This window comes from Schistocerca nitens, chromosome 2 (genome assembly GCF_023898315.1).
Source record: "Schistocerca nitens isolate TAMUIC-IGC-003100 chromosome 2, iqSchNite1.1, whole genome shotgun sequence".
Classification (NCBI taxonomy): Eukaryota; Metazoa; Arthropoda; class Insecta; order Orthoptera; family Acrididae; genus Schistocerca; species Schistocerca nitens.
Genome location: NC_064615.1, coordinates 254,602,834 through 254,627,236, shown reverse-complemented (window position 1 = coordinate 254,627,236; position 24,403 = coordinate 254,602,834). Strand labels below are relative to the sequence as shown.

The following is a 24,403-nucleotide window of genomic DNA, read 5'->3' as shown; positions in this document are numbered from 1 at the left end:
ACTATTTTACCTCCGGAATATTTTACCCAAGAGGATGCCATCATCATTTAACCATACAGTAAAGTTGCATGCCCTCGGGAAAAATTACGGCTGTAATTTCCCCTTGCTTTCAGCCGTTTGCAGTACCAGCACAGCACGGCCGTTTTGGTTAGTGTTGCAAGGCTAGATCAGTCAATCATCCAGACTGTTGCCCCTGCAACTACTGAAAAGACTGCAGCCCCTCTTCAGGAACCACACGTTTGTCTGGCCTCTCAACAGATACCCCTCCGTTGTAGTTGCACCTACGGTACGGTCATCTGTATCAAAAAATGGTTCAAATGGCTCTGAGCACTATGGGACTCAACTGCTGTGGTCATTAGTCCCCTAGAACTTAGAACTACTTAAACCTAACTAACCTAAGGACATCACACACATCCATGCCCGAGGCAGGATTCGAACCTGCGACCGTAGCAGTCGCACGGTTCCGGACTGCGCGCCTAGAACCGCGAGACCACCGCGGCCGGCTCATCTGTATCGCTGAGGCACGCAAGCCTCCCCACCAACGGCAAGGTCCATGGTTCATGGGGGTATCTGTATGATGCGAAAATTGGCAATTGACCCAAATTAACGAAAAGTGTGAGATTATCCACACGAGTGCTAAAAGGAATCCGTTAAACTTCGGTTACAGGATAAATCAGTCAAATCCAACGGCCGTAAATTCAACTAAATACCTAGGAATTACAGTTATTAATAATTTCAATTGGAAAGAACACATAGAAAATGTCGTGTGGAAGGCAAACAGAAGACTGCGTTTTATTGGCAGGACATTTAGAAAATGTAACAGATCTACTAAAGAGACTGCCTATACTGCGCTTGTCCGTCCTCTTTTAGAGTACTGTTGCGCAATGTGGGATCCTTATCAGATAGGGTTGACGGAGTATATCGAGAAAGTTGAAAGAAGAGCAGCACGTTTTGTATTATCGTGAAATAGGAGAGAGAGTGTCACAGACATGTTACAGGACTTGGGGTGGACGTCATTAAAACAACGGCGTTTCTCGTTGCGGCGGAATCTTCTCACGAAATTTCGAAAACTTTCTTCTCCGAATGCGAAATTATTTTGTTGACGCCAGCTATATAGGGAGGAACTATTATTAAAATAAAGATATAGGTGTTCGTTTTTTTTCCGCGCGTTGTTCAAGAGTGGAATAACAAAGAATTATTGTGAAGGTGGTTCGATGAACCCTCTCTCACGCACTTAAATGTGATTTGCAGAGTATCATTGTAGTATCATTCGTAATTTGACCACTTTATGAGATGTGGTCAGCAGTCTCTAGTCCCACTACATTTCGTTAAATAGTTTGTTTCCGTACCTTAACTGCTACGCCAGGTCCTCGACAGGCGTTGTTGAATTCTATCTAGTTCATCTTACTTAATGTCACAAGGGCAATTCGGCGTGTGCTTTTCTTACTCTTCTCTGCTGAGCTCGCTCGCACTCTCACACGGAAGTATCATTATCACACTCTTGGTGACTAACTTTGTCAAAATGTTTACACCTTTCAGTTGGCTTGTGTTGACCCATTCGTGCATTGAAGCAATCCTAGGCTGTGGGAAGCTATAAAATTTTTTACTCCCCCGTTCCTGTACTGTCTCCCTGTGCAACATGACTCTGAAAGTCACAAGAAACACCCATCATCACTGTGATCAATGATGGATGGCTCTTCGCATTCTTGGGCAGTAGTGAACACACTTTCCACTGATCGCTTTGCACCACTGTCTCTGGGTCATAGTGATGCTCGCAACACTCTTCCATGGTGATAAGGTGGCTATGGATGTGAACTGGCGTGACATAGTTATAACATTACCGTTGCTGCCACGGTTGGAATGACGTTTTGAACGGGTGTGAACAATCGTGTGCGAGATGTTGAAACTGACGGATGACAGGTTTTTCACTATCTGCCGGTCCCTCACTTCTTTCCACGCTGTTGGAACTTTTTCGACCACACTGCGTCATGTGATGCTGCGTTGTCGGCGTACGCTTCTGTCTACTCAGCATCGACTGTTGTAGCGTTGAAATGCAGATAACTAATTACTGCAAGACACTCCTCCACCATTTTGTTTGGGCTCCTCGGTTGGCATGCCACTGTACTCTGTCATGGAAGACTGCAGATGTGTACCTAGAAACAAACAAGTAATTAGTAATGTAACGCCGCGAGGGATTAGCCGAGCGGTCTAAGGCGCTGCAGTCATGGACTGTGCGGCTGGTCCCTGCGGAGGTTCGAGTCCTCCCTCGGGCATGGGTGAGTGTGTTTTAGGTTAAGTAGTGTGTAAGCTTAGGGACTGATGACCTTAGCAGTTAAGAACCATAAGATTTCACACACATTTGAACATTTTTGAAGTAATGTGACTTCGTTCTTTCGAGGTAATAACTGAAGCTTTCCGACTGCCCGTCGTGCAAGTATGGGTACCGTCATGTGACTTTTTCGAGACGCCTGTATGACAGGTGTTTGTGCCCGTGTTGTTGCAGATCGGACGGCGGCCTGGTGTTCCTGCCACTCGAGGTGGCCGCCTGCAACCACAGCCTGGTGCTGCTCCCTGCGGGCAGGACGTGCACTCGCCACCACGCACAGGTCAGACAGACTCTCGTTCTGTAGCTCTACAACCACACATGCATAGAGGATTTGACTGACGTTTCTCGTAATGAGAAATTGGAAGGAGCGATCTGTATGTGTTTGATCTGCATTTGTTTCAAATTTTTTTTTTTGTATAGTCACTATCACGTTCAAAACTTTTTTCATTGACCGGTTTCGACAGGTAAGGCTGTAACCTACAGATCATTAAAAACTTATTTGGATGAACGCCATGTTCGATTGTGCATTCTTTACTCATGCCATGTTTATTTTTGACAAACTTGTGTGGAACGTGCAATATACTCTCATTTAAGTGTAGAGTATATTGTACATTCCAAACAAGTTTGTCAAAAAAAATTACAAACAGGTTCGTCGCAAGTAAAAACACACACTGCTAAAATGCGCATTATGTAACTTGGCATGTTTATATACGCAGCATTTTTCTGATGCTTGCCGGCCAGTGTGGCCGTGCGGTTCTAGGCGCTTCAGTCTGGAACCGCGTGACCGCTACGGTCGCAGGTTCGAATCCTGCCTCGGGCATGGATGTGTGTGATGTCCTTAGGTTAGTTAGGTTTAAGCAGTTCTAAGTTCTAGGGGACTGATGACCACAGACGTTAAGTCCCATAGTGCTCAGAGCCATTTTTGAACCTCTGATGCTTGTCAGTTGTTAAAATCCACAACATAGAGTAAAAGTGCACATTTACGCCAATGCTTACGTTTTCAAGACGAGTGTAGCACAGCTTGGAACCTTCTCACTCGAAATACATAGTGCAGTCTTTAAAATTTTAGTTTTAGTTTTTAAAGATCTGAAGATGACAGAGTTACCGGTCGAAAACGGTCAATAAAAATTACTTTTGAACACGATCTTGGGTACAAAAATTTTCTTTAATGTTTAAACAACGGTCGCCCTCAGTCATACGAAGGAAGGGTGATTAGGCATAGCGAAATTGTAGCGAAATGCAGGAAGATCTGCAGCGGATAGGCACTTGGTGCAGGGAGTGGCAACTGTCCCTTAACATAGACAAATGTAATGTATTGCGAATACATAGAAAGAAGGATCCTTTATTGTATGATTATATGATAGCGGAACAAACACTGGTAGCAGTTACTTCTGTAAAATATCTGGGAGTATGCGTGCGGAACGATTTGAAGTGGAATGATCATATAAAATTAATTGTTGGTAAGGCGGGTACCAGGTTGAGATTCATTGGGAGAGTGCTTAGAAAATGTAGTCCAGCAACAAAGGAGGTGGCTTACAAAACACTCGTTCGACCTATACTCGAGTATTGCTCATCAGTGTGGGATCCGTACCAGATCGGGTTGACGGAGGAGATAGAGAAGATCCAAAGAAGTGCGGCGCGTTTCGTCACAGGGTTATTTGGTAAGCGTGATAGCGTTATGGAGATGTTTAATAAACTCAAGTGGCAGACTCTGCAAGAGAGGCGCTCTGCATCGCGGTGTAGCTTGCTCGCCAGGTTTCGAGAGGGTGCGTTTCTGGATGAGGTATCGAGTATATTGCTTCCCCCTACTTATACCTCCCGAGGAGATCACGAATGTAAAATTAGAGAGATTAGAGCGCGCACGGAGGCTTTCAGACAGTCGTTCTTCCCGCGAACCATACGCGACTGGAACAGGAAAGGGAGGTAATGACAGTGGCACGTAAGGTGCCCTCCGCCACACACCGTTGGGTGGCTTGCGGAGTATGAATGTAGATGTAGATGTAGATGTAGGCGTTAATGTCCCGTCGACATCGAGGTCAGTGGAGCGCAAGTTCGAAATGTTTCCAAGGATCTGGAAGCAAACAGACAGTGCCCTGTCGAAGGAACCATCCTGCTACCTACCGGGAGGGATTTAGCGAAATCACGGGAAGCCTAAATCCGGATGGTCAGATGTGGATAAGAACCGACCTCCTCTTGAGTGTGAGCACAGTGTGCTAACCACTGTCCCACATCGCTAGGTCTCAATCATAAGCTAAAGGGAGTCAGTTACCATCTGTCTCTTCAGTTTCTGTTTACATTTTACTTCTTTTTATAACTGCCATTTTGACATAGAGTGACTCATACCGACAATGCCTTAACGGCAACGTCGTACGCATTTTCGGTCAACCAAAATTTGAGCAGGCCCTCGAAATACAGGAAAATCCTGCGCTTTGCCCCACTTTCCGTATCCGTCTACGATCGTCCTCTGGGATCCTGAATGAGATTACTACTTTCTAATTTCTACTTTCCTTTCCCGGATGTTACGCCTTCAAATTTCCAACATTTTATACGAAACTGACTCGAATCTGTCATCCCTGATTATCAACCCTCACAATCTGCTGCCCTCCCCATTTCAGTCTTCCAATACGTAATACGCACATTTTGTCCTAAAGAAACATGGTAAGCTAGCCGTAGTTAATGACTATAGTTAATTCTTCGAGGTTTAATCCCATTTGATACTCATATAAATTCACTTTATGTGAAACGAATACCAGTCTGGCTTGAGCTATCAGAGACAGTGGTTACGTATGTGTGAGATCCGTCTGCGTTTGTGTGTGTGTGTGTGTGTGTGTGTGTGTGTGTGTATGTGTGTGTCTGTGTGTGTTGCCTCTTTTCGACGAAGGCCTTTTTGGCCGAAAGCTCATTTTGTGACAGTCTTTTTGTTATGCCTATCTGCGACTCTGAATCTACGCTATATCGTAGCAACTATCCTTTTCATAATATTGCATATTGACAGCTCTTCTTTAAATGTGTAAAAAATACGGCACGCGCCCGCTCTTCTTCTGTTAATCAACATGCCCGCTCTGGAGTGTTAAATGAAACCGACAACTTACCTAAATTTCATTCACTGCAACGTATGAGCTAAGCTGAACCATGCGCAAAGTATACACAATGTGTTTTTAACTCTGCGAACTATTTAAAAATTTCGCACAATGTTTTACTTAATATGATGAAGCGTGGAAAGTGCTACGGATAACAAAAAGAAATTAAGATCTGTGTGGAGTGAAGATACAGTATCAAACAGTAAGACGTGTGAAAATCCATTTTTTTCAATTAATAATTTTCGGAAAATCGGATAAGTAATCGGATGATAAATAATCAGCTTAACAGCTTGTGGATCCAAGTTGCTGACAAGAATAATATAGAGAAATATGGAAAAGAAATTTGGGGATGTATTAGATGTCGATCAGTTTGGCTTTAGGAAAGGAAAAGGCACCAGAGAGGCAGTACTCACCTTTCGGTTGCTAATAGAAGTAAGATTAACGAAAAATCAAGACACGTTCATAGGATTTGTCGGACTGGAAAAAGCGTTCGACTATGTAAAATGGTGCATGATTTTCGTAATTCCGAGAAAAGCAGGGGTAAGAAACAGGGAGAGACGGATAATATACAATGTGTACAAGAACCAAGAGGGAATAATAAGAGTGGACGACCAAAAACGAAATGCTCAAATTAAAAAGAGTGAAAACAGTGATGTACCCTTTCGCCCCTACCTCTCAAACTGTGCGTCGAGGAAGCAATGATGGAAATAAAAAAAAAGGTTCAGGAGTGGAACTAAAATTCCAGGTGAAAGATACGATTCGTTGGTGACATTGCCATCCTGAGTGAAAGTGAGGAAGAATTACATAGTCTACTGAATGGAATAAACAGTCTGATGACTACAGAATATGGACTGAGAGTAAATTGAATGAAGACGTAAGTAATGTGCAGTAACAGAAATGAAAACAGCGATGAACTTAATAGCAGGATTGATGGTCACGAAGTTAAGGAATTCTGCTACCTAGGTGGCAAAATAACCAATAACGGACGTAGCAAGGAGGACATCAAAAGCATACTAGCACTGGAAAAAGGGCATTCCTGACCAAGGGAAGTCTACTAGCGTCAAACATACGCCTTAATTTTGGGAAGAAATTTGTGAGAATGTATGTCTGGAGCACAGGATTGTATGGTTTTGAAACATGGACTGTGCCGGGAAACCCCGAACAGAAGAGAATCTAAGCATTTGAGATGTCGTGCTGCTACAGACGAATGCTGAAAATTAGGTGGACTGAGAAGATAAGAAATGAGGAGGTTCTGCGCAGAATCGGAGAGGATAGGAATATGTGGAAAATACTGACAAGGAGAAGGGGCAGGATGATAGTACATCTGTTAAGACATCAGGGAATAATTTCCATTGTCCTAGAGGGAACTGTGGCAGATGACAGAGATTGGAGTACACCGAGCAAATAATTGAGGAATGGGTTGTAAGTGCTACTCTGAAATGAAGAGATTGGCACAGGAGAAGAATTCGTGGCGGGTAGCATTAAACCGATCAGAAGACTGATGACTCAAAAAAAAAAGCAAGTATTTTATGTTGTCTCTCAACAACATTTGGCGAGAAGTGCAGCCATAACAAAAGACGCCTCAGTCCGGAATGCAGAGCCCATCTGAAGTTGCGAAAGGGTTAATAAGATTCTAGAAGGAGAACCACGAAGAGTTTGCAAACTAAGTTCTCTGCCGGTGGCGACAGGTTCTGGCCGGCCAGTTGGTGACCCTTCCAGGCCTCATAGTTTCTGGAGGGCGAAGCGCCCGCTTGGCGGGTCGCAGAAGCGGCAAGAAGTCGGACCTGGCCCCTCGGCTTAGCAGGGACAGCGTTCTCAGCAGGGACAGGAGCGGACAGCGCAGCCATTCCTCTGCCGGTGGCTGTAGCGCCTCCCTCTGGCGCTCTGGGTTCTTGCAGAGCGCGGGACCCCCGCGCCTACAAATCCGCTTACCGCCCGCTGCCACGGGAAAGGCGGGCGCAGCGGACGCCCGTTTTTATTGACCTCTCAGCGGCGCCGTCAGCTCCTCCTCAGTGTAAGCTCTGCTTCCAGACGCTGATAATATTTCTGAAGCCTTAATGACTGCTACTCGTCCATGACTGTTTCAAAAATGTGAAAAAGTTTTTTTAGAGACCGCTACCAAATTATCGCTCATTCACTTGCGTCCATGGCACATGTTATAAAAATGTATGTATGTGCGAAGAGTGTTCAGTAAGTAATGCAACACATTTTTCTTTTTGAAAGCAGGTTTGTTTTATTCACGATGACAGTACACCACACTATGTTCCACACTCTTGGCTACAAACCCTATTTTTCAGCATAATCTCTGTTATAATTCGAAATAATCATCAACCAGTTGCATAAAAGAAATTCTATTTCTTTACCGGTTATTCAGAAGCCTGTACAGGAAAATTCACCACAAATAAGTATAGGTTAGATAAAAATATTAAAATTAAGGACGAAACGTTCCAAAAAAGTTTAAAAATTTAAAGATAGAAAATGGTACATACTTACACTGAAGAGCCAAAGAAGCTGGTACGCCTGACTAACATCGTGTAGGGCCGCGCGTGCACGCAGAAGTACAACAATACGCCGTCGCATGGACTCGACTCATGTCTGAAGTAGTGCTGGAGGGAACTGACACCTTGAATTCTGCAGGGCTGTCCCTAAATCCGTAAGAGTACGAGGGGATGGAGATCTCTTCTGAACAACACGTTGCAAAGCTTCCCAGATATGCTCAATAATGTTCATGTCTAGACAGTTTGGTGGCCAGCGGAAGTGTTTAAATTCAGAAGTGTGTTCCTGGAGCAACTCTGCAGCAACTCTGGACGTGTCGGATGTCGCACTGTCCTGCTGGAATTTCCCAAATCCGTCGGAATGCACAATGGAGGTGAACCCATACAAGTGACCAGGCAGCACGCTTACGTACTTGTCGCCTGTCAGAATCGTATCTAGACGTATCAGGAGTCCCATATCGCTCCAGTTGCACACGCCCCACACTATTACACAGCCTCCATCACCTTGAACAGTCCCCTGCTGACATGCAGGGTCCATGGATTCATGAGGTTGTTCCATACCCGTACACGTCCATCCGCTCCTTACGATTTGAAACGAGCCTAGTCCGACCAGGCAACATGTTTCCAGTTATCAACAGTCCGATGTCGGAGTTGAAGGGCCCAGGCGAAGCGTAAAGCCTTGTGTCGTGCAGTCATCAAGGGTACACGAGTGGGCCTTCGGCCTCAAAGCCCATGTCGATGATGTTTCATTGAATGGTTCGCATGCTGACACTTGTTGATGGCCCAGCATAGAAATCTGCAGCAATTTGCGGAAGTGTTTCATTTCTGCCACGTTGAATGATCCTCTACAGCCGTCGTTGGTCACTTTCTTCCATTATCCGGCCGCAGCGATGTCAGCCATTCGATGATCTACCGGATTCCTGAAATTCACGGTACACTCTTTGAACTGTCTTACGGGAAAATCCCCACTTCATCGATGCCTCGGAGATACTGTGTCCCGTCGCTCGTGCGCTGACTATAACACCACGTCCAAACCCACTTATCTCTTGATAAACTGCATTTGTAGCAGCAGTAACCGATCTAACAAGTGCACCTGGCACTTGTCGTCTTATATAGACGTTACCGACCGCAGCTCTGTATTCTGCCTGTTTACATATCTCTGTATCTGGATACGCGTGCCTACACCAGTTGGTTTTTTTTTTTTTTTTTTTTTTTTTTTTTGCGCTTCAGTGTATATCTACCGCTTTCTTTGCAGGTACAAAGAGAAAGATACATACAGCTTACTACCGTTGTCCTGAAAAAATACAAGAACAGTTAATAATACAATAATGAAGCCATTAATACAAGAACAGATCACAAATTCTTACATGTGGTTCGAATTGCCTATACAAAAATAGTGTAAAGCAAACATCATGCCAGAACTGGAGCTAGTCAACTAATGACATGCATATCTTGACCTCGAGTAGGCGGCAAGAAGTTGTAAATCCATATCTCATCGCAGAGCATAGGGATCGGAGGCGCCAGCCTGTGTGGCCGAGCGGTTCTAGGCGCTACAGTCTGGAACCGCGCGGCCGCTACGGTCGCAGGTTCGAATCCTGCCTCGGGCATGGATGTGTGTGATATCATTAGGTTAGTTAGGTTTAAGTAGTTCTAAGTTCTAGGGGACTGATGACCTCAGATATTAAGTCCCATAGTGTTCAGAGCCATGCATATCTTGAAACAGGTCATATGGTATGGGTTAAAGTACGATAAAATAGTAAAACAAAACCGAATACAACGTACTTGTCACAACGCACAATCAAAAATTTTGCTGCATATAAGCAGCGTACTAAGTAATATTTAAAAACCTAATGATAAGTAAGTTAATTTAATATCAACGACAAGTGGCTCTGTGGAGGGGAAATTTGCGAACTAATCTCCAAACAGCTGTGGTGATGTCACTAGCATGCTAATAGGGAACCTGTCAGCAAAAACGAAGCGCAAAACGCATCGTGTGGCTGGCAGCTGTAACTGGAGTAAGTGCAGAGGCAGTTCTCAATTAATGGCTAGTATTAAGTATCTGAAAGTGCGTATAGAGGAAAAGAAGCGTGGGCACAATTATATTATAGTGAAACAACTCTTACAGGAATGTATGTAGGTCGCAAATATTTTTCGTGAAAGAATTGTATCTAGCGACTATTATACCAGTTGCATGGTACTGTAAGTTATAGAACATGTCACTGAACTAGTGTAGAGATATCAATATCGCGGAAGCAGGAAATGCTGCCGTGAAACAGCGCGCGAGATGCACCAAGGGGCGAGAAGCAGTAACTGGAGTCAACGGAGAAACATTTCCTTGTCAGTAGCTAAAAGGAAGAGTCAAAATTAACTATAGGGGAAGGGATATGTGGGCATCGTTTTATACTTTCGAGAAAGTGGCATAACCAGTTCAGAAAATATGTAAAGTCATCAATATGCTTCGTTGAGTAAACGTAATTATCAACATTCACATAAGTTACATGAAGTAAGTTCAATAGATTTCATACCTGACCGTGAATGACTAAAGCGCTTGTCAGGTAAACATTACTTGTAACTATAGAACAAAACATGTGTAACTTTAAGACTCGAATATTTATAGGTCTACATCTACATCTACAACTACATTGATACTTTGCAAATCATATTTAGGTGCCTGGCAGAGGGTTCATCGAACCACTTTCAAAATTCTCTATTATTCCAATGTCGTCTAGCAAGCGGAAAGAACGAACACCTACAGGGTGTTTCAAAAATGACCGGTATATTTGAAACGGCAATAAAAAGTAAACGAGCAGCGATAGAAATACACCGTTTGTTGCAATATGCTTGGGACAACAGTACATTTTCAGGCGGACAAACTTTCGAAATTACAGTAGTTACAATTTTCAACAACAGATGGCGCTGCAAGTGATGTGAAAGATATAGAAGACAACGCAGTCTGTGGGTGCGCCATTCTGTACGTCGTCTTTCTGCTGTAAGCGTGTGCTGTTCACAACGTGCAAGTGTGCTGTGGACAAGATGGTTTATTCCTTAGAACAGAGGATTTTTCTGGTGTTGGAATTCCACCGCCTAGAACACAGTGTTGTTGCAACAAGACGAAGTTTTCAACGGAGGTTTAATGTAACCAAAGGACCGAAAAGCGATACAATAAAGGATCTGTTTGCAAAATTTCAACGGACTGGGAACGTGACGGATGAACGTGCTGGAAAGGTAGGGCGACCGCGTACGGCAACCACAGAGGGCAACGCGCAGCTAGTGCAGCAAGTGATCCAACAGCGGCCTCTGGTTTCCGTTCGCCGTGTTGCAGCTGCGGTCCAAATGACGCCAACGTCCACGTATCGTCTCATGCGCCAGAGTTTACACCTCTATCCATACAAAATTCAAACGCGGCAACCCCTCAGCGCCGCTACCATTGCTGCACGAGAGACATTCGCTAACGATATAGTGCACAGGATTGATGACGGCGATATGCATGTGGGCAGCATTTGGTTTACTGACGAAGCTTATTTTTACCTGGACGGCTTCGTCAATAAACAGAACTGGCGCATATGGGGAACCGAAAAGCCCCATGTTGCAGTCCCATCGTCCCTGCATCCTCAAAAAGTACTGGTCTGGGCCGCCATTTCTTCCAAAGGAATCATTGGGACATTTTTCAGATCCGAAATGATTACTGCATCACGCTATCTGGACATTCTTCGTGAATTTGTGACGGTGCAAACTGCCTTAGACGACACTGCGAACACCTCGTGGTTTATGCAAGACGGTGCCCGGCCACATCGCACGGCCGACGTCTTTAATTTCCTGAATGAATATTTCGATGATCGTGTGATTGCTTTGGGCTATCCGAAACATACAGGAGGCGGCGTGGATTGGCCTCCCTATTCGCCAGACATGAACCCCTGTGACTTCTTTCTGTGGGGACACTTGAAAGACCAGGTGTACCGCCAGAATCCAGAAACAATTGAACAGCTGAAGCAGTACATCTCATCTGCATGTGAAGCCATTCCGCCAGACACGTTGTCAAAGGTTTCGGGTAATTTCATTCAGAGACTACGCCATATTATTGCTACGCATGGTGGATATGTGGAAAATATCGTACTATAGAGTTTCCCAGACCGCAGCGCCATCTGTTGTTGAAAATTGTAACTACTGTAATTTCGAAAGTTTGTCCGCCTGAAAATGTACTGTTGTCCCAAGCATATTGCAACAAACGGTGTATTTCTATCGCTGCTCGTTTGGTTTTTATTGCCGTTTCAAATATACCGGTCATTTTTGAAACACCCTGTATATCTTTCCGTACGAGCTCTGATTTTCCTTATTTTATCTTGGTGATCGATTCTCCCTATGTAAGTCGGTGTCAACAAAATATTTTCGAATTCGGAGGAGAAAGTTGGTCATTGGAATTTCGTGAGAAGATTCCATCCCAACGAAAAACGATTTTGTTTTAATGATGTCCAGCCCAAATACTGTATCATTTCAGTGACACTGTCTCCCACATTTCGCGATAATACAAAACGTGCTGCTCTTCTTTCATCTTTTTCGATGCGCTCCGTCAATCTTGACTGGTAAGGATCCCACTCTGCGCAGCAGTATTCTAAAAGACGACGGACAAAAGTAGTGTAGGCAGTCTCCTTAGTAGAATTGTTACATTTTGCAAGTGTCCCGCCAATAAAACGCAGTCTTTGGTTAGCCTTCCCCACAACATTTGCTATGTTTTCCTTCCAATTTAAGTTGTTCATAATTGTAATTCCTAGGTATTTAGTTGAATTTACAGCCATAACATTTGACTGATTTATCTTGTAACCGAAGTTTAAAGGATTCCTTTTAGCACTCACGTAGACAGCCTCACACATTTCGTTATTTAGGGTCAACTGCCAATTTTTGCACTATTCTGATATCTTTTCTACATCCTTTTGCAACTTGTTTTGGTCGTCTCATTGCTTTATTAGTCGATAAACGACAGCGTCATCTGCAAACAACCTGGGAGGGCTGCTCAGATTGTCTCCCAAATCGTTTACATAGATAAGGAACAGCAAAGAGCCTGTAACACTACCTTGGGCACTTCCGTTTTACTCTGTGACTTCCGTCAATTACTACAAAGTGTGACCTCTATGACAGGAAATCACAAATCCAGTCACATAGCCGGCCGGAATGGCCGAGCGGTTCTAGGCGCCACAATCTGGAACCGCGCGACCGCTACGGTTGCAGGTTCGAAACCTGCCTCAGGCATGGATGTGTGTGATGTCCTTAGGTTAGTTAGGTTTAAGTAGTTCTCAGTTCTAGGGGACTGATGACCTCAGAAGTTACGTGCCATAGTGCTCAGATCCATTTGAACCAGTCACATAACTGAGACGATATTCCATAAGCACGCAATTTCGCTACAAACCGCTTGTGTGGTACAGTGTCAAAAGTCTTTCAGACATCCAGAAATACGGAATCAATCTGAAATCCCTTGTCAATAGCACTCAACACTTCATGCGAATAAAGAGGTAGTAGTGTTTCACAAGAACGATGTTTTCTAAATCCATGTTGACTGTGTATCAATAGCTAGTTTTCTTCGAGGTAATTCATAATGGTCGAACACAATATATGTTCCATAAACCTGCTGCATATCGACGTTAATGATTTTTTTTTTGTTTTGTTTTTGGTCATCAGTCTTCTGACTGGTTTGATGCGGCCCGCCACGAATTCCTCTCCTGTGCCAACCTCGTCATCTCAGAGTAGCACTTGCAACCTACGTCCTCAATTATTTGCCGGAAGTATTCCAATCTCTTTTTCCTCTACAGTTTCTGCCCTCTACACCTCCCTCTAGTACCATGAAAGTCATTCCCTCCTGTCTTACTTTTCTCAGAATTTCGAACATCATGCACCATTTTACACTGGCGAACGCTATTTCCAGGTCGACAAATTCTGTGAACGTGTCTTGGTTTTTCTTTAGTCTTGCTTCCATTATTAAAAGCAACGTCAGAATTGCTTCTCTCGTGCCTTTACCTTTCCTAAAGCCAAACTGATAGTCATCTAGTGCATCCTCAATTTTCTTTTCCATTCTTGTAAACAACTTGGATGCATCGGCTGTTAAGCTGATTGTGCGAAAATTCTCGCACTTGTCAGCTCTTGCCGTCCTCAGAATTGTGTGGATGATATCTTTCCGAAAGTCAGAAGGTATGTCAACACCGTGAATATTCGTTTTGTTGTCATTTACCCAATCATTTTAGAAATTCTGATGGAATGTTATCTATCCCTTCTGCCTTATTTGATCGTAAGTCCTTCAAACCTCTTTTAAATTCAATTATAATCCCCTATGTCTTCTAAATCGACTACTTTTTCTTCTTCTATCACATCAGACAAATCTTCCCCCTCATAGAGGCTTTCAACCTATCCGCTCTCCCCTCTGCATTTAACAGTGTAATTCCCACTGCATTCTTAATGTTAACACCCTTGCTTTTAATGTCACCGTAGATTTTTTTGGCTCTGCTGTATGCTGAATCTGTCCTTCCAACAATAATTTCTTTTTTGATCTCTTCACATTTTTCCTGCAGCATTTCGTCTTAGCTTCCCTGCATTTTCTATTTATTTCATTCCTCAGCGACTTGTATTTCTGTATTCCTGAGTTTCCCGGAACAATTTTGTACTTCCTCCTTTCATCAATAAACTGAAGTATTTCTTCTGTTATCCGTTGTTTCTTCGCAATTACCTTCTTTGTACCTATGTTGTCCTTCCGAACTTCTGCGATGGCCCTTTTTAGAGATGTCCATTCCTCTTCAACTGTACTGCCTTCTGAGCTATTCCTTATTGCTGTCTCTGTAGTCTTAGAGAACTTCAACCGTATCTCGTCATTCCTTAGTACCTCCGTATCCCACGTCCTAGCGTATTGATTCTTCCTGACTAATGACTTAAATTTCAGCCTATTCTTCATCACTACTACGTTGTCATCTGAGTCTATATCTGCTGCTGCAATCCAGTATCTGATATCGGAATCTCTGTCTGACCATGATGTAATCTAAGTGAAATCTTCCCGTTTCACCCGGCCTTTCCCAAGTATACCTCTTCCTCTTGTGATTCTTGAACAGGGTATTCGTTGTTACCAGGTCAAACTTGTTACAGAACTGAATTAGTTTTTCTCCTCTCTTATTCTCCTGTAACCTTTTCTTCTACTCCTACCCCTACAACTGCATTCCAGTCCCCCATGACTATTAGATTTTCATACCCCTTTCCATACTGTATTACCCTTTCAGTATCCTCATACACTTTATCTCTTTACCTTCAGCTTGCGACGTCGGCATGTATACATGAACTACCGTTGTCGGTGTTGGTTTGCTGTTGGTTCTGCTAAGAATAGCCCTGTCACTGAACTGTTCACAGTAACACACTCTCTGCTCTACCTTCCTACTCATAACGCATACTGCTCCCGTTACACCTTTTTCTGCTGCTGTTGACATTACCCTATACTCATCTGGCCAGTATACTCATCTGACCAGAAATCATTGTCTTCTTTCCACTTCACTGACCCCTACTATATCTAGATTGAGTCATTGCATTTCCATTTTCAGATTTTTCTAGTTTCCCTACCACCTCCAAGCTTCTGTCATTCTACGCTCTGACTAGTAGAACGTAATCCTTTCGTTGGTTATTCAGTCTTTTTCTCATGGTAACCTCCCACTTGGCAGTCCCTTCCCAGAGACCCGAATGGGGGACTATTCCCGAATCTTTTGCCAATGGAGAGATCATCATGACACTTCTTCAATTACAGGCCCCATGTCCTCTGGATTCACGTTACGTGTCTTTAACGCAATGGTTTCCATTGCCTTCTGCATACTCATGCCGTTGATCATTGCTGATTCTTCCGCCTGAACCTCTGTCCACTCCTCCGCCCTCTTTCAAAGGCCGTTTGCAGAATGAGGGTGACTTCTTATGACGGAAGTCTTCAGCCGCCAATGCCTGTAATTTAATGGATTACTCCTACTACCTTTCTTGAATATTGGTGAGACCTGTGCAACATTCCAGTCTTCGTCGAGCGAACGATTGTATATGATAAGTATGGAGCTAAAGCATTAGCATACTATGAAAGGAACCCTATTGGTATACAGTGTGGATCAGAAGACTTGCTTTTATTAAGTTATTCAAGTTGCTTCGCTACTCTGTGGATATTTACTTCTACGTTACTCATGTTAGCAGCTGTTCTTGATTGGAATTCTGGAATATTTACTTCGCCTTCTTTGTGATGGCATTTCGTAAGGCTGTGTTTAGTAACTCTGCTTTGGCAGCACTGCCTTCGATAGTATCTCCATTGCTATCACTATTTTCTTAGTGACCTTCTTCAGAAGAAGAAAGAAATTAAATTTCTTTTATGCAACAGGTTACTAATTATTTCGATAAATACAACCGAAGTAGCTGAAGGTGGATAAAATACTAAAATAATCTCCATTCAGTGTGACGGCCGTACGCCACCGTACTGGGAGGGCTTGTTTGCCCGCGTGGTGCCTCTCTACTGGTTGACATTGAAGCCAACGTCTTGCTGCATCAATAAGCTCCCCATTATCCACCTACCGCTTCCCGCTGATCCGTCACTGGGCCAAACAGATGGAAGTCGGAAGATGCGACATCCTAGCGCTAGGGTCAATGAAGAAGAACAGTCCAGTGAAGTTTTGTGATCTGTAGGGTACGCAGACTTGTGTGAAGCCTTGCGTTGTCATGTTTTCATTTTTGTGGCGAAGAACACGCTGAAATTATTTCTTAAATTTTCTAAGGGTATCGCAGTACACTTCAGAGGACATCAAAACAGATTAACACCTTCAGAGTCCCTGAACACCGTTGCCATTGCTTTATCGTCCAAGATGCTACTCCAGGAGGGAGTAAAATGAATGTGCGCAACGGAGAATAATAAACGCTAAAATGAAGATTTGGCCCCCTGAAACAGATCTTAGGATCTCTTAATTCTGTAAATTACAATCTAAAGATAAATGATTGATGAAGGCAACTAATCGTACTAAATGACAAACGTTGTCCCTGCTTATATTTTTATTGTAGATTTGAAAATCCCATATATTACAAAGTTTACATTTCCTAAGGAAAATTACTAATCAAGTGCCCAACTCTGCCCCTTATTATGACTGCCCGATCTAATATCAATAACGTGAAATGACTGTCATCATCTGCGTACCAAACACTAGAGACACTACTTTCGAAGATGACCTACGGTAGTGTGGAACCTCAGTGGAAATAAACTAACGTGGTCACAGCTGTTTAGCTTCATAGCCCTAATAAACCGAAGCAATTTGCGATATCACCATACGCACTGCGTCTGGTGCGTCGGCGTGCTGGTTCTCGTACACGTCTGCGTCGATTGAAGAACTCCAGCCACAAAAATAGAAACTCTTTCAAACACTAGGAAGGCAGAGGATGGTTCTCTAACTAATATACTCTAATATTGTCTTTTCCTCTCTGTGTTCTACAGACGAGAAACGCGAACTCCCAGCCACAACGACGGTGTTCAGATAACGTCTCAACGTAAGTATAGGCAGTAGAAGTGCTCTCAATTACTGAACGCTGAGTACTCAGCGACGACTTCCAGCCCGGAGGTGAAGTCCAGAATCGTGTAGGTTCGCAACAGTACAGTGCCTAACTGTTCTAACTATAAACTCTCCCTGAGAGCAAAGACACCAAGTCCGTCTGTCCCAATAAAGCTTATATCTAGTCACCGTCACACAGGGGCGCTCACAACGGAAGACCACGTCTCTCCAGCGCTGGCTTCCCAGCAAGGCTTGGCTCCCCACCTTCGTAAATCCGAAAACGAATCATATTCCAGAAACCACGGAATATTCTCCCTCCCTACAGATTCTTCCGAACGCCGACCAACCATACTTTAGTCTTTTGTCGTCTAGCGCGGAAAGTTTTCTAGGAGAAACCTATATTCGTACAATGGTACGCTTCTGAGTAAAAATCCTTGGAAATAAACTTGGCTGCGTGGTTTCCGAGGTGCCGCTTCTTCGTTCCTCAAACCTGCGTCCAAGATTTTAGCGTTTCCGAAGTATAATCCTTCCGGTTCGGCTACAACACCGGCCAGTTGCGACTCTATTGTGCTCCAGCCCTTAGGTACTACGACATCCGTCTTGCTATTTCCTGTCTTTAAGCAGGACCAACACACCTGTGTGAGCCTTCCACCCAGGGCTTCAGTTCCGCCAGCTGTTTCATTTCCACTCGCGTTCCAACCTCTACTAGTATAGAAAATCATTCATTATGCCGTTTTTATAATAAAGACACTCCCTCACCTTTCATGCAATAAGCGTTAACAATTATTTTCAAGACGCACGTGACAATGTCAGTCTCCTTTATATATTCATATATACGATGTACAGCCTATCACATGATACCTAATCGTGTTTGTCGATCACGGCAAAGTATGTGGATTAGTGCTTGTAAGGTGCGAAATTATAGCCACCTTACAACCGTATGAGGGTGCGGTTTTGAACTTCTCCTTCGAAGGAGAGTTGGTGCAGCGCCACTCCATAGACTGCCGTTTAGTTTCCGCTTCGAAGTAATGAATCTATCTTTCGTCGCCTGTGATGGTGTCGACAAACAGTTGTCACGATCAGTTCCGTTACGCGGAAGTAATTCCGCACAGATGGTCCTTCGTTGCTCTTTATGGTCTACTGTCAGGTGGCAAGGAACCCAGCAGACACACACGTTCGAGTACCCTAGCTAGCGGATGAGTGTGTCGTCACTACCAACAGAGACGTCCAGCTGAGTAGCAAGGTGTTTGACTGTGAACCATCCATCACTTCGAATAAGATATCCAACACTGCGCAAGTCATAGCCGTGTGCGGCTGGTCGGCACGTGCGTGATCAGACAGGCTTGCGCAACCTTATGGCAATGATTACGTACGCCTCGCCCAACGACTCGTCGTGCTTTTGTTCACTGCCAGTTCTCCGTAGACATTCTGCTAGCGCCTATGAATATCAGCAACGCTCTAGTTTTTCGACGAAAGAAAATGATATCTCTCTGCTTGGATGATGATTATATTTGGTTTCTGGGGCGCTCAATTGCGCGGTATCAGCGCCCGTAGAAATTCCGAATCTGTACACAGTCCAGTCTCGCCACTTTCAAGAAGGTTGATGAAATGATGAGGACAACACGAACACCCAGCCACCGGGCGGAGAAAATCCCTCTCGGCTTGGAACGCATCTCCGCAACAGACGCCATTTTGAAGGCTAGATATAGTGTCACCACCTATCGGAACTTCATGAAACCATAGAGGCTGAAGAGGAAATATTTCACGACTGTCCCGAATTGGAACAGAAAAAATGTTTGCCCATCGCTTATTGAACGCCCTCGTATATTCCACATCTGCTACTAAACTAGTCAACACTTTTCAACAAAACTTGGTATGCATATCAGTCTGGAAATAATCCCATTGGGGCCAAGAACCATTAACCTACCAAAGAGGGTGAAAAAGAAGTGTGCCCCACGACGTACGAATACCCAGACTACTCATCCATTATCGGAGAATGAGAGCGGTTATAAGTTGCAACAACCTTTAAACATAATTTCCGGTTCTAGGCGCTACAGTCTGGAAATGCGCGACCGCTACGGTCGCAGGTTCGAATCCTGCCTCGGGCATGGATGTGCGTGATGTCCTTAAGTTAGTTAGGTTTAAGTAATTCTAAGTACTAGGGGACTGATGACCACAGCAGTTAAGTCCCATAGTGCTCAGAGCCATTTAAACATAATTTCAACCCTTTACGAAACTTTTTCACATTGACAACTCGCACAAAACAATAAGAGGGAAAATGTTTATTGTTTTCTACATTTTCGCTGTCGATGCAGTTAAACTCCCGCATTTGTAACGACATTTTACTCGTAATTTATTACTCCTTTACTGCTAACTCTATTTGCGACAAATTTCGCTGACAGTATATACATACAGTATGCTCGGAATTTCACGTTACAAACTTCTACGACTTGTAGAGGTTGTTGTTGTTGTTGTTGAGGCCTTCAGTCCAGAGACTGGTTTGATGCGGCTCTCGATGCTACTCTACCCTGTGCAAGCTTCTTCATCTCCCAGTTCCTACTGCAACCTACACCCTTCTGAATCTGTTTAGTGTATTCATCTCTTGGTCTCCCTCTACGATTTTTACCCTCCGTGCTGCCCTCCAATACTAAATTGTTGATCCCTTTATGCCTCAGGATATGTCCTACCAACCGATCACTTCTTCTAGTCAAGTAGTGTCACAAAATTCTCTTCTCCCCAATTCTGTTCAATACCTCCTCATTAGTTATGTGATCTACTCATCTAATCCTCAGCATCCTTCTGTAGCACCACATATCGAAAGCTTATATTCTCTTTTTGCCTAAAATATTTATCGTCCACGTTTCACTTTCATATATGGCTACACTCCATACAAATACTTTCCGTAAAGAATTCCTGACACTTAAATCTATTCTCGATGTTAACAAATTTCTCTTGGGGTATCGAGTAGATAATGGTCAACTGGAAGCCATGTCCGTAAACGTGCCGTTTCCGTGCTACAACCATTTCAAAAACATGTTGGTAACACAACCAATGTTACAAGTAATTGGTTATGCATGACCCAGTACATAACTTGTTTTGAAGTTCCACTCATCAATAACCAAAGAAATTACTCACGTACTCGCTGACGGGTTCTCTTCACCGTGATGCAATCTTCCGATTCGGATGTGCGGTGTCTCCTTGGTGAACCAAAATCACGCCTCCTGACGATGACGGTATCCTTTCCCGAAGCTGTTGAATAAATGTGGCGAAAAGGGTATTCGATGGAGCCGGACGCTGTGGAGAATGACCCTGATAAAGGCGACGAGTAGCTCTTCCACCCTGTGAGCTTCGCCATTCAGAAGGATCACGTCGATGTATTATCCTCAACCTCTAACACTCACAACACGTGAATGAGGCTCTAACCAGGTCAGAGAAGTAGAACAGACGTCAAATGACGTCAGTCAATCCGACGTAATCAGCCCTCGCAATGACTACCATGTTGTATAACGTACCTAGCAAGCATGTTTTCAAACGGCTGTAGCATGGAAACGATACGTTTCCGTGTATGGGTTCCTATTAAAATTATTATGCACTCACTCCCCTGTACAAGTGCTGCTAGTTTGTAACCGGAGTTTCCGAACAAACTGTATTCCACTGAATGTACCTGTAAAATTATATCACTGTACGCGATATAGTTCAAGTGATATAACGCCATAAACACTGAAATGCGTAAATAACTGCCGCATCATGCATGAAAATTAAATTCATTAATTCTTTTCTACTAACTCTATTCGCAACATATTTAGAAGACAGTTTTCAGATATACCAAAGGATGCCTTTAAAAAATTACTTCACTGTACGACACGAAGAAATTGAAGAAATGTATGATGAGATAAAAGAAATTATTCAGGTAGTGAAGGGGGACGAAAATTTAATAGTCATGGGTGACTGGAATTCGACAGTAGGAAAAGGGAGAGAAGGAAACATAGTAGGTGAATATGGATTGGGGGAGAGAAATGAAAGAGGAAGCCGCCATGTAGAATTTTGCACAGAGCATAACTTAATCATAGCTAACACTTGGTTCAAGAACCGTAAAAGAAGGTTGTATACCTGGAAGAATCCTGGAGATACTAAAAGGTATCAGATAGATTATATAATGGTAAGACAGAGATTTAGGAACCAGGTTTTAAATTGTAAGACATTTCCAGGAGCAGATGTGGCCTCTGATCACAATCTATTGGTTATGAACTGTAGATTAAAACTGAAGAAACTGCAAAAAGGTGGGAACTTAAGGAGATGGGACCTGGATATACTGAAAGAACCAGAGGTTGTACAGAGTTTCAGGGACAGCGAAAGGGAACAGTTGACAGGAATGGGGGAAAGAAATACAGTAGAAGACGAATGGGTAGCTCTGAGGGATGAAGTAGTGAAGGCAGCAGAGGATCAAGTAGGTAAAAAGACGAGGGCTAGTAGAAATCCTTGGGTAACAGAAGAAATATTGAATTTAATTGATGAAAGGAGAAAATATAAAAATGCAAGAAAATGAAGCAGGCAAAAAGGAATACAAACGTCTCGAAAATGAGATAGACAGGAAGTGCAAAATGGCTAAGCAGGCATGGCTAGAGGACAGATGTAAGGATGTAGAGGCTTATCTCACTAGGGGTAAGATAGATACAGCCTACAGGAAAATTAAAGAGACCTTTGGAGAAAAGAGAGCCACATGTATGAATATCAAGAGCTCAGATGGAAACCCAGTTCTAAGTAAAGAGGGAAAAGCAGAAAGGTGGGAGTATATAGAGGGTCTATACAAGGGCGATGTACTTGAGGACAATATTATGGAAATGGAAGAGGATGTAGATGAAGAGATACGATACTGCGTGAAGAGTTTGACAGAGCACTGAAAGACCTGAGTCGAAACAAGCCCCCGGGAGTAGACAACATTCCATTAGAACTACTGACGGCCTTGGGAGAGCCAGTCCTGACAAAACTCTACCATCTGGTGAGCAAGATGTATGAGACTGGCGAAATACCCTCAGACGTCAAGAAGAATATAATAATTCCAATCCCAAAAAAAGCAGGTGTTGGCAGATGTGAAAATTACCGAACTATCAGTTTAATAAGTCACAGCTGCAAAATACTAACACGGATTCTTTACAGACGAATGGAAAAACTGGTAGAAGCCGACCTCGGGGAAGATCAATTTCGATTCCGTAGAAATGTTGGAACACGTGAGGCAATGCTGACCTTAGGCCTTAGAAGAAAGATTAAGGAAAGGCAAACCTACGTTTCTAGCATTTGTAGACTTAGAGAAAGCTTTTGACAATGTTGACTGGAATACTCTCTTTCAAATTCTAAAGGTGGCAGGGGTAAAATACAGGGAGCGAAAGGCTATTTACAATTTGTGCAGAAACCAGATGGCAGTTATAATAGTCGAGGGACATGAAAGGGAAGCAGCGGTTGGGAAGGGAGTGAGACAGGGTTGTAGCCTCTCCCCGATGTTATTCAATCTGTATATTGAGCAAGCAGTAAAGGAAACAAAAGAAAAATTCGGAGTAGGTATTAAAATCCATGGAGAAGAAATTAACACTTTGAGGTTCGCCGATGACATTGTAATTCTGCCAGAGACAGCAAAGGACTTGGAAGAGCAGTTGAACGGAATGGACAGTGTTTTGAAAGGAGGATATAAGATGAACATCAACAAAAGAAAAACGATGATAATGGTATGTAGTAGAATTAAGTCGGGTGATGCTGAGGGAATTAGATTAGGAAATGAGACACTTAAAGTAGTAAAGGGGTTTTGCTATTTGGGGAGCAAAATAACTGATGATGGTCGAAGGAAAGAGGATATAAAATGTAGACTGGCAATGGCAAGGAAAGCGTTTCTGAAGAAGAGAAATTTGTTAACATCGAGTATAGATTTAAGTGTCAGGAAGTCGTTTCAGAAACTATTTGTATGGATTGTAGCCATGTACGGAAGTGAAACAAGGACATGAATTAATTTGGACAAGAAGAGAATAGAAGCTTTCGAAATGTGTTGCTACAGAAGAATGTAGAAGATTAGGTGGGTAGATCATGTAACTAATGAGGAAGAATTGAATAGGATTGGGGAGAAGAGGAGTTTGTGGCGCAACTTGACTAGAAGAAGGGATCGGTTGGTAGGACATGTCCTGAGGCATCAAGGGATCACAAATTTAGCATTGGAGGGCAGCGTGAAGGGTAAAAATCGTAGAGGGAGACCAAGAGATGAATACACTAAGCAGATTCAGAAGGATGTAGGTTGCAGTAGGTACTGGGAGATGAAGAAGCTTGCACAGGATAGAGTAGCATGGAGAGCTGCATCAAACCAGTCTTAGGACTGAAGACCACAACAACAACGACACATGGTTCAGTAGATATGCCGTCATATACATAACGTATTACTTATTATCTGAATAAAATTACTCTGGGGGCGAGATCCAGCATCCTTCTATGGGATGACGCTGACGTAGAGCAGGTGGAAGTAGGAGATGGACAAAGGTAGGTGAATGAGGACATGGAAAGGGAAACAGAGGTGGAAAAGCACAGAGAAAGGGACGAGAGGGAGATGGACAGAGGGAGGGCAAATGAGGAGATGAAACTAGAGGGGATGAGGACGAGATAGGAGGAGGAGACAGAGGTGGAAGGAGATGGACAGTGGAGAAATGGGGCAGACTGACAGAGGCAGGAGCAGCACATTGAGAGAGGGGCAGGAGGAGATGGACAGAGGGGAGGGGGCAAAGGAGGAGATTGACAGAGAGAGGGGAAAGTAAGAAATGGACTCATGCAGGAGTAGAATAAATACTTGCCCCAGAAATGCAAGGTACTCAGCTAGTGATTTAATAATGGTACATGTTTGCAACCACAAACCACATCTGCAGGCTACAATGTCAGTACGAAAACAAGCAACAAAACTACATATAGATATCTCAATTATTACTTACAGTTCTGGTATGTGCTGCG

At 43.5% G+C, this 24,403-nt stretch overlaps 1 protein-coding gene across 1 annotated transcript in view; it reads left to right on the top strand.

Annotated features, from left to right (window-relative positions):
- The first annotated feature begins 1,897 nt into the window (after nt 1–1,897).
- The window catches only part of LOC126234961 (probable G-protein coupled receptor 158), a 375,069-nt gene continuing 352,563 nt past the window's right edge, over nt 1,898–24,403 (top strand). Inside the window, exons 1-2 of the mRNA XM_049943700.1 lie at nt 1,898–1,920; nt 2,504–2,606. Coding sequence (XP_049799657.1) covers nt 1,898–1,920; nt 2,504–2,606 — 126 coding nt within the window. The remainder of the gene's footprint in view (nt 1,921–2,503; nt 2,607–24,403) is intronic.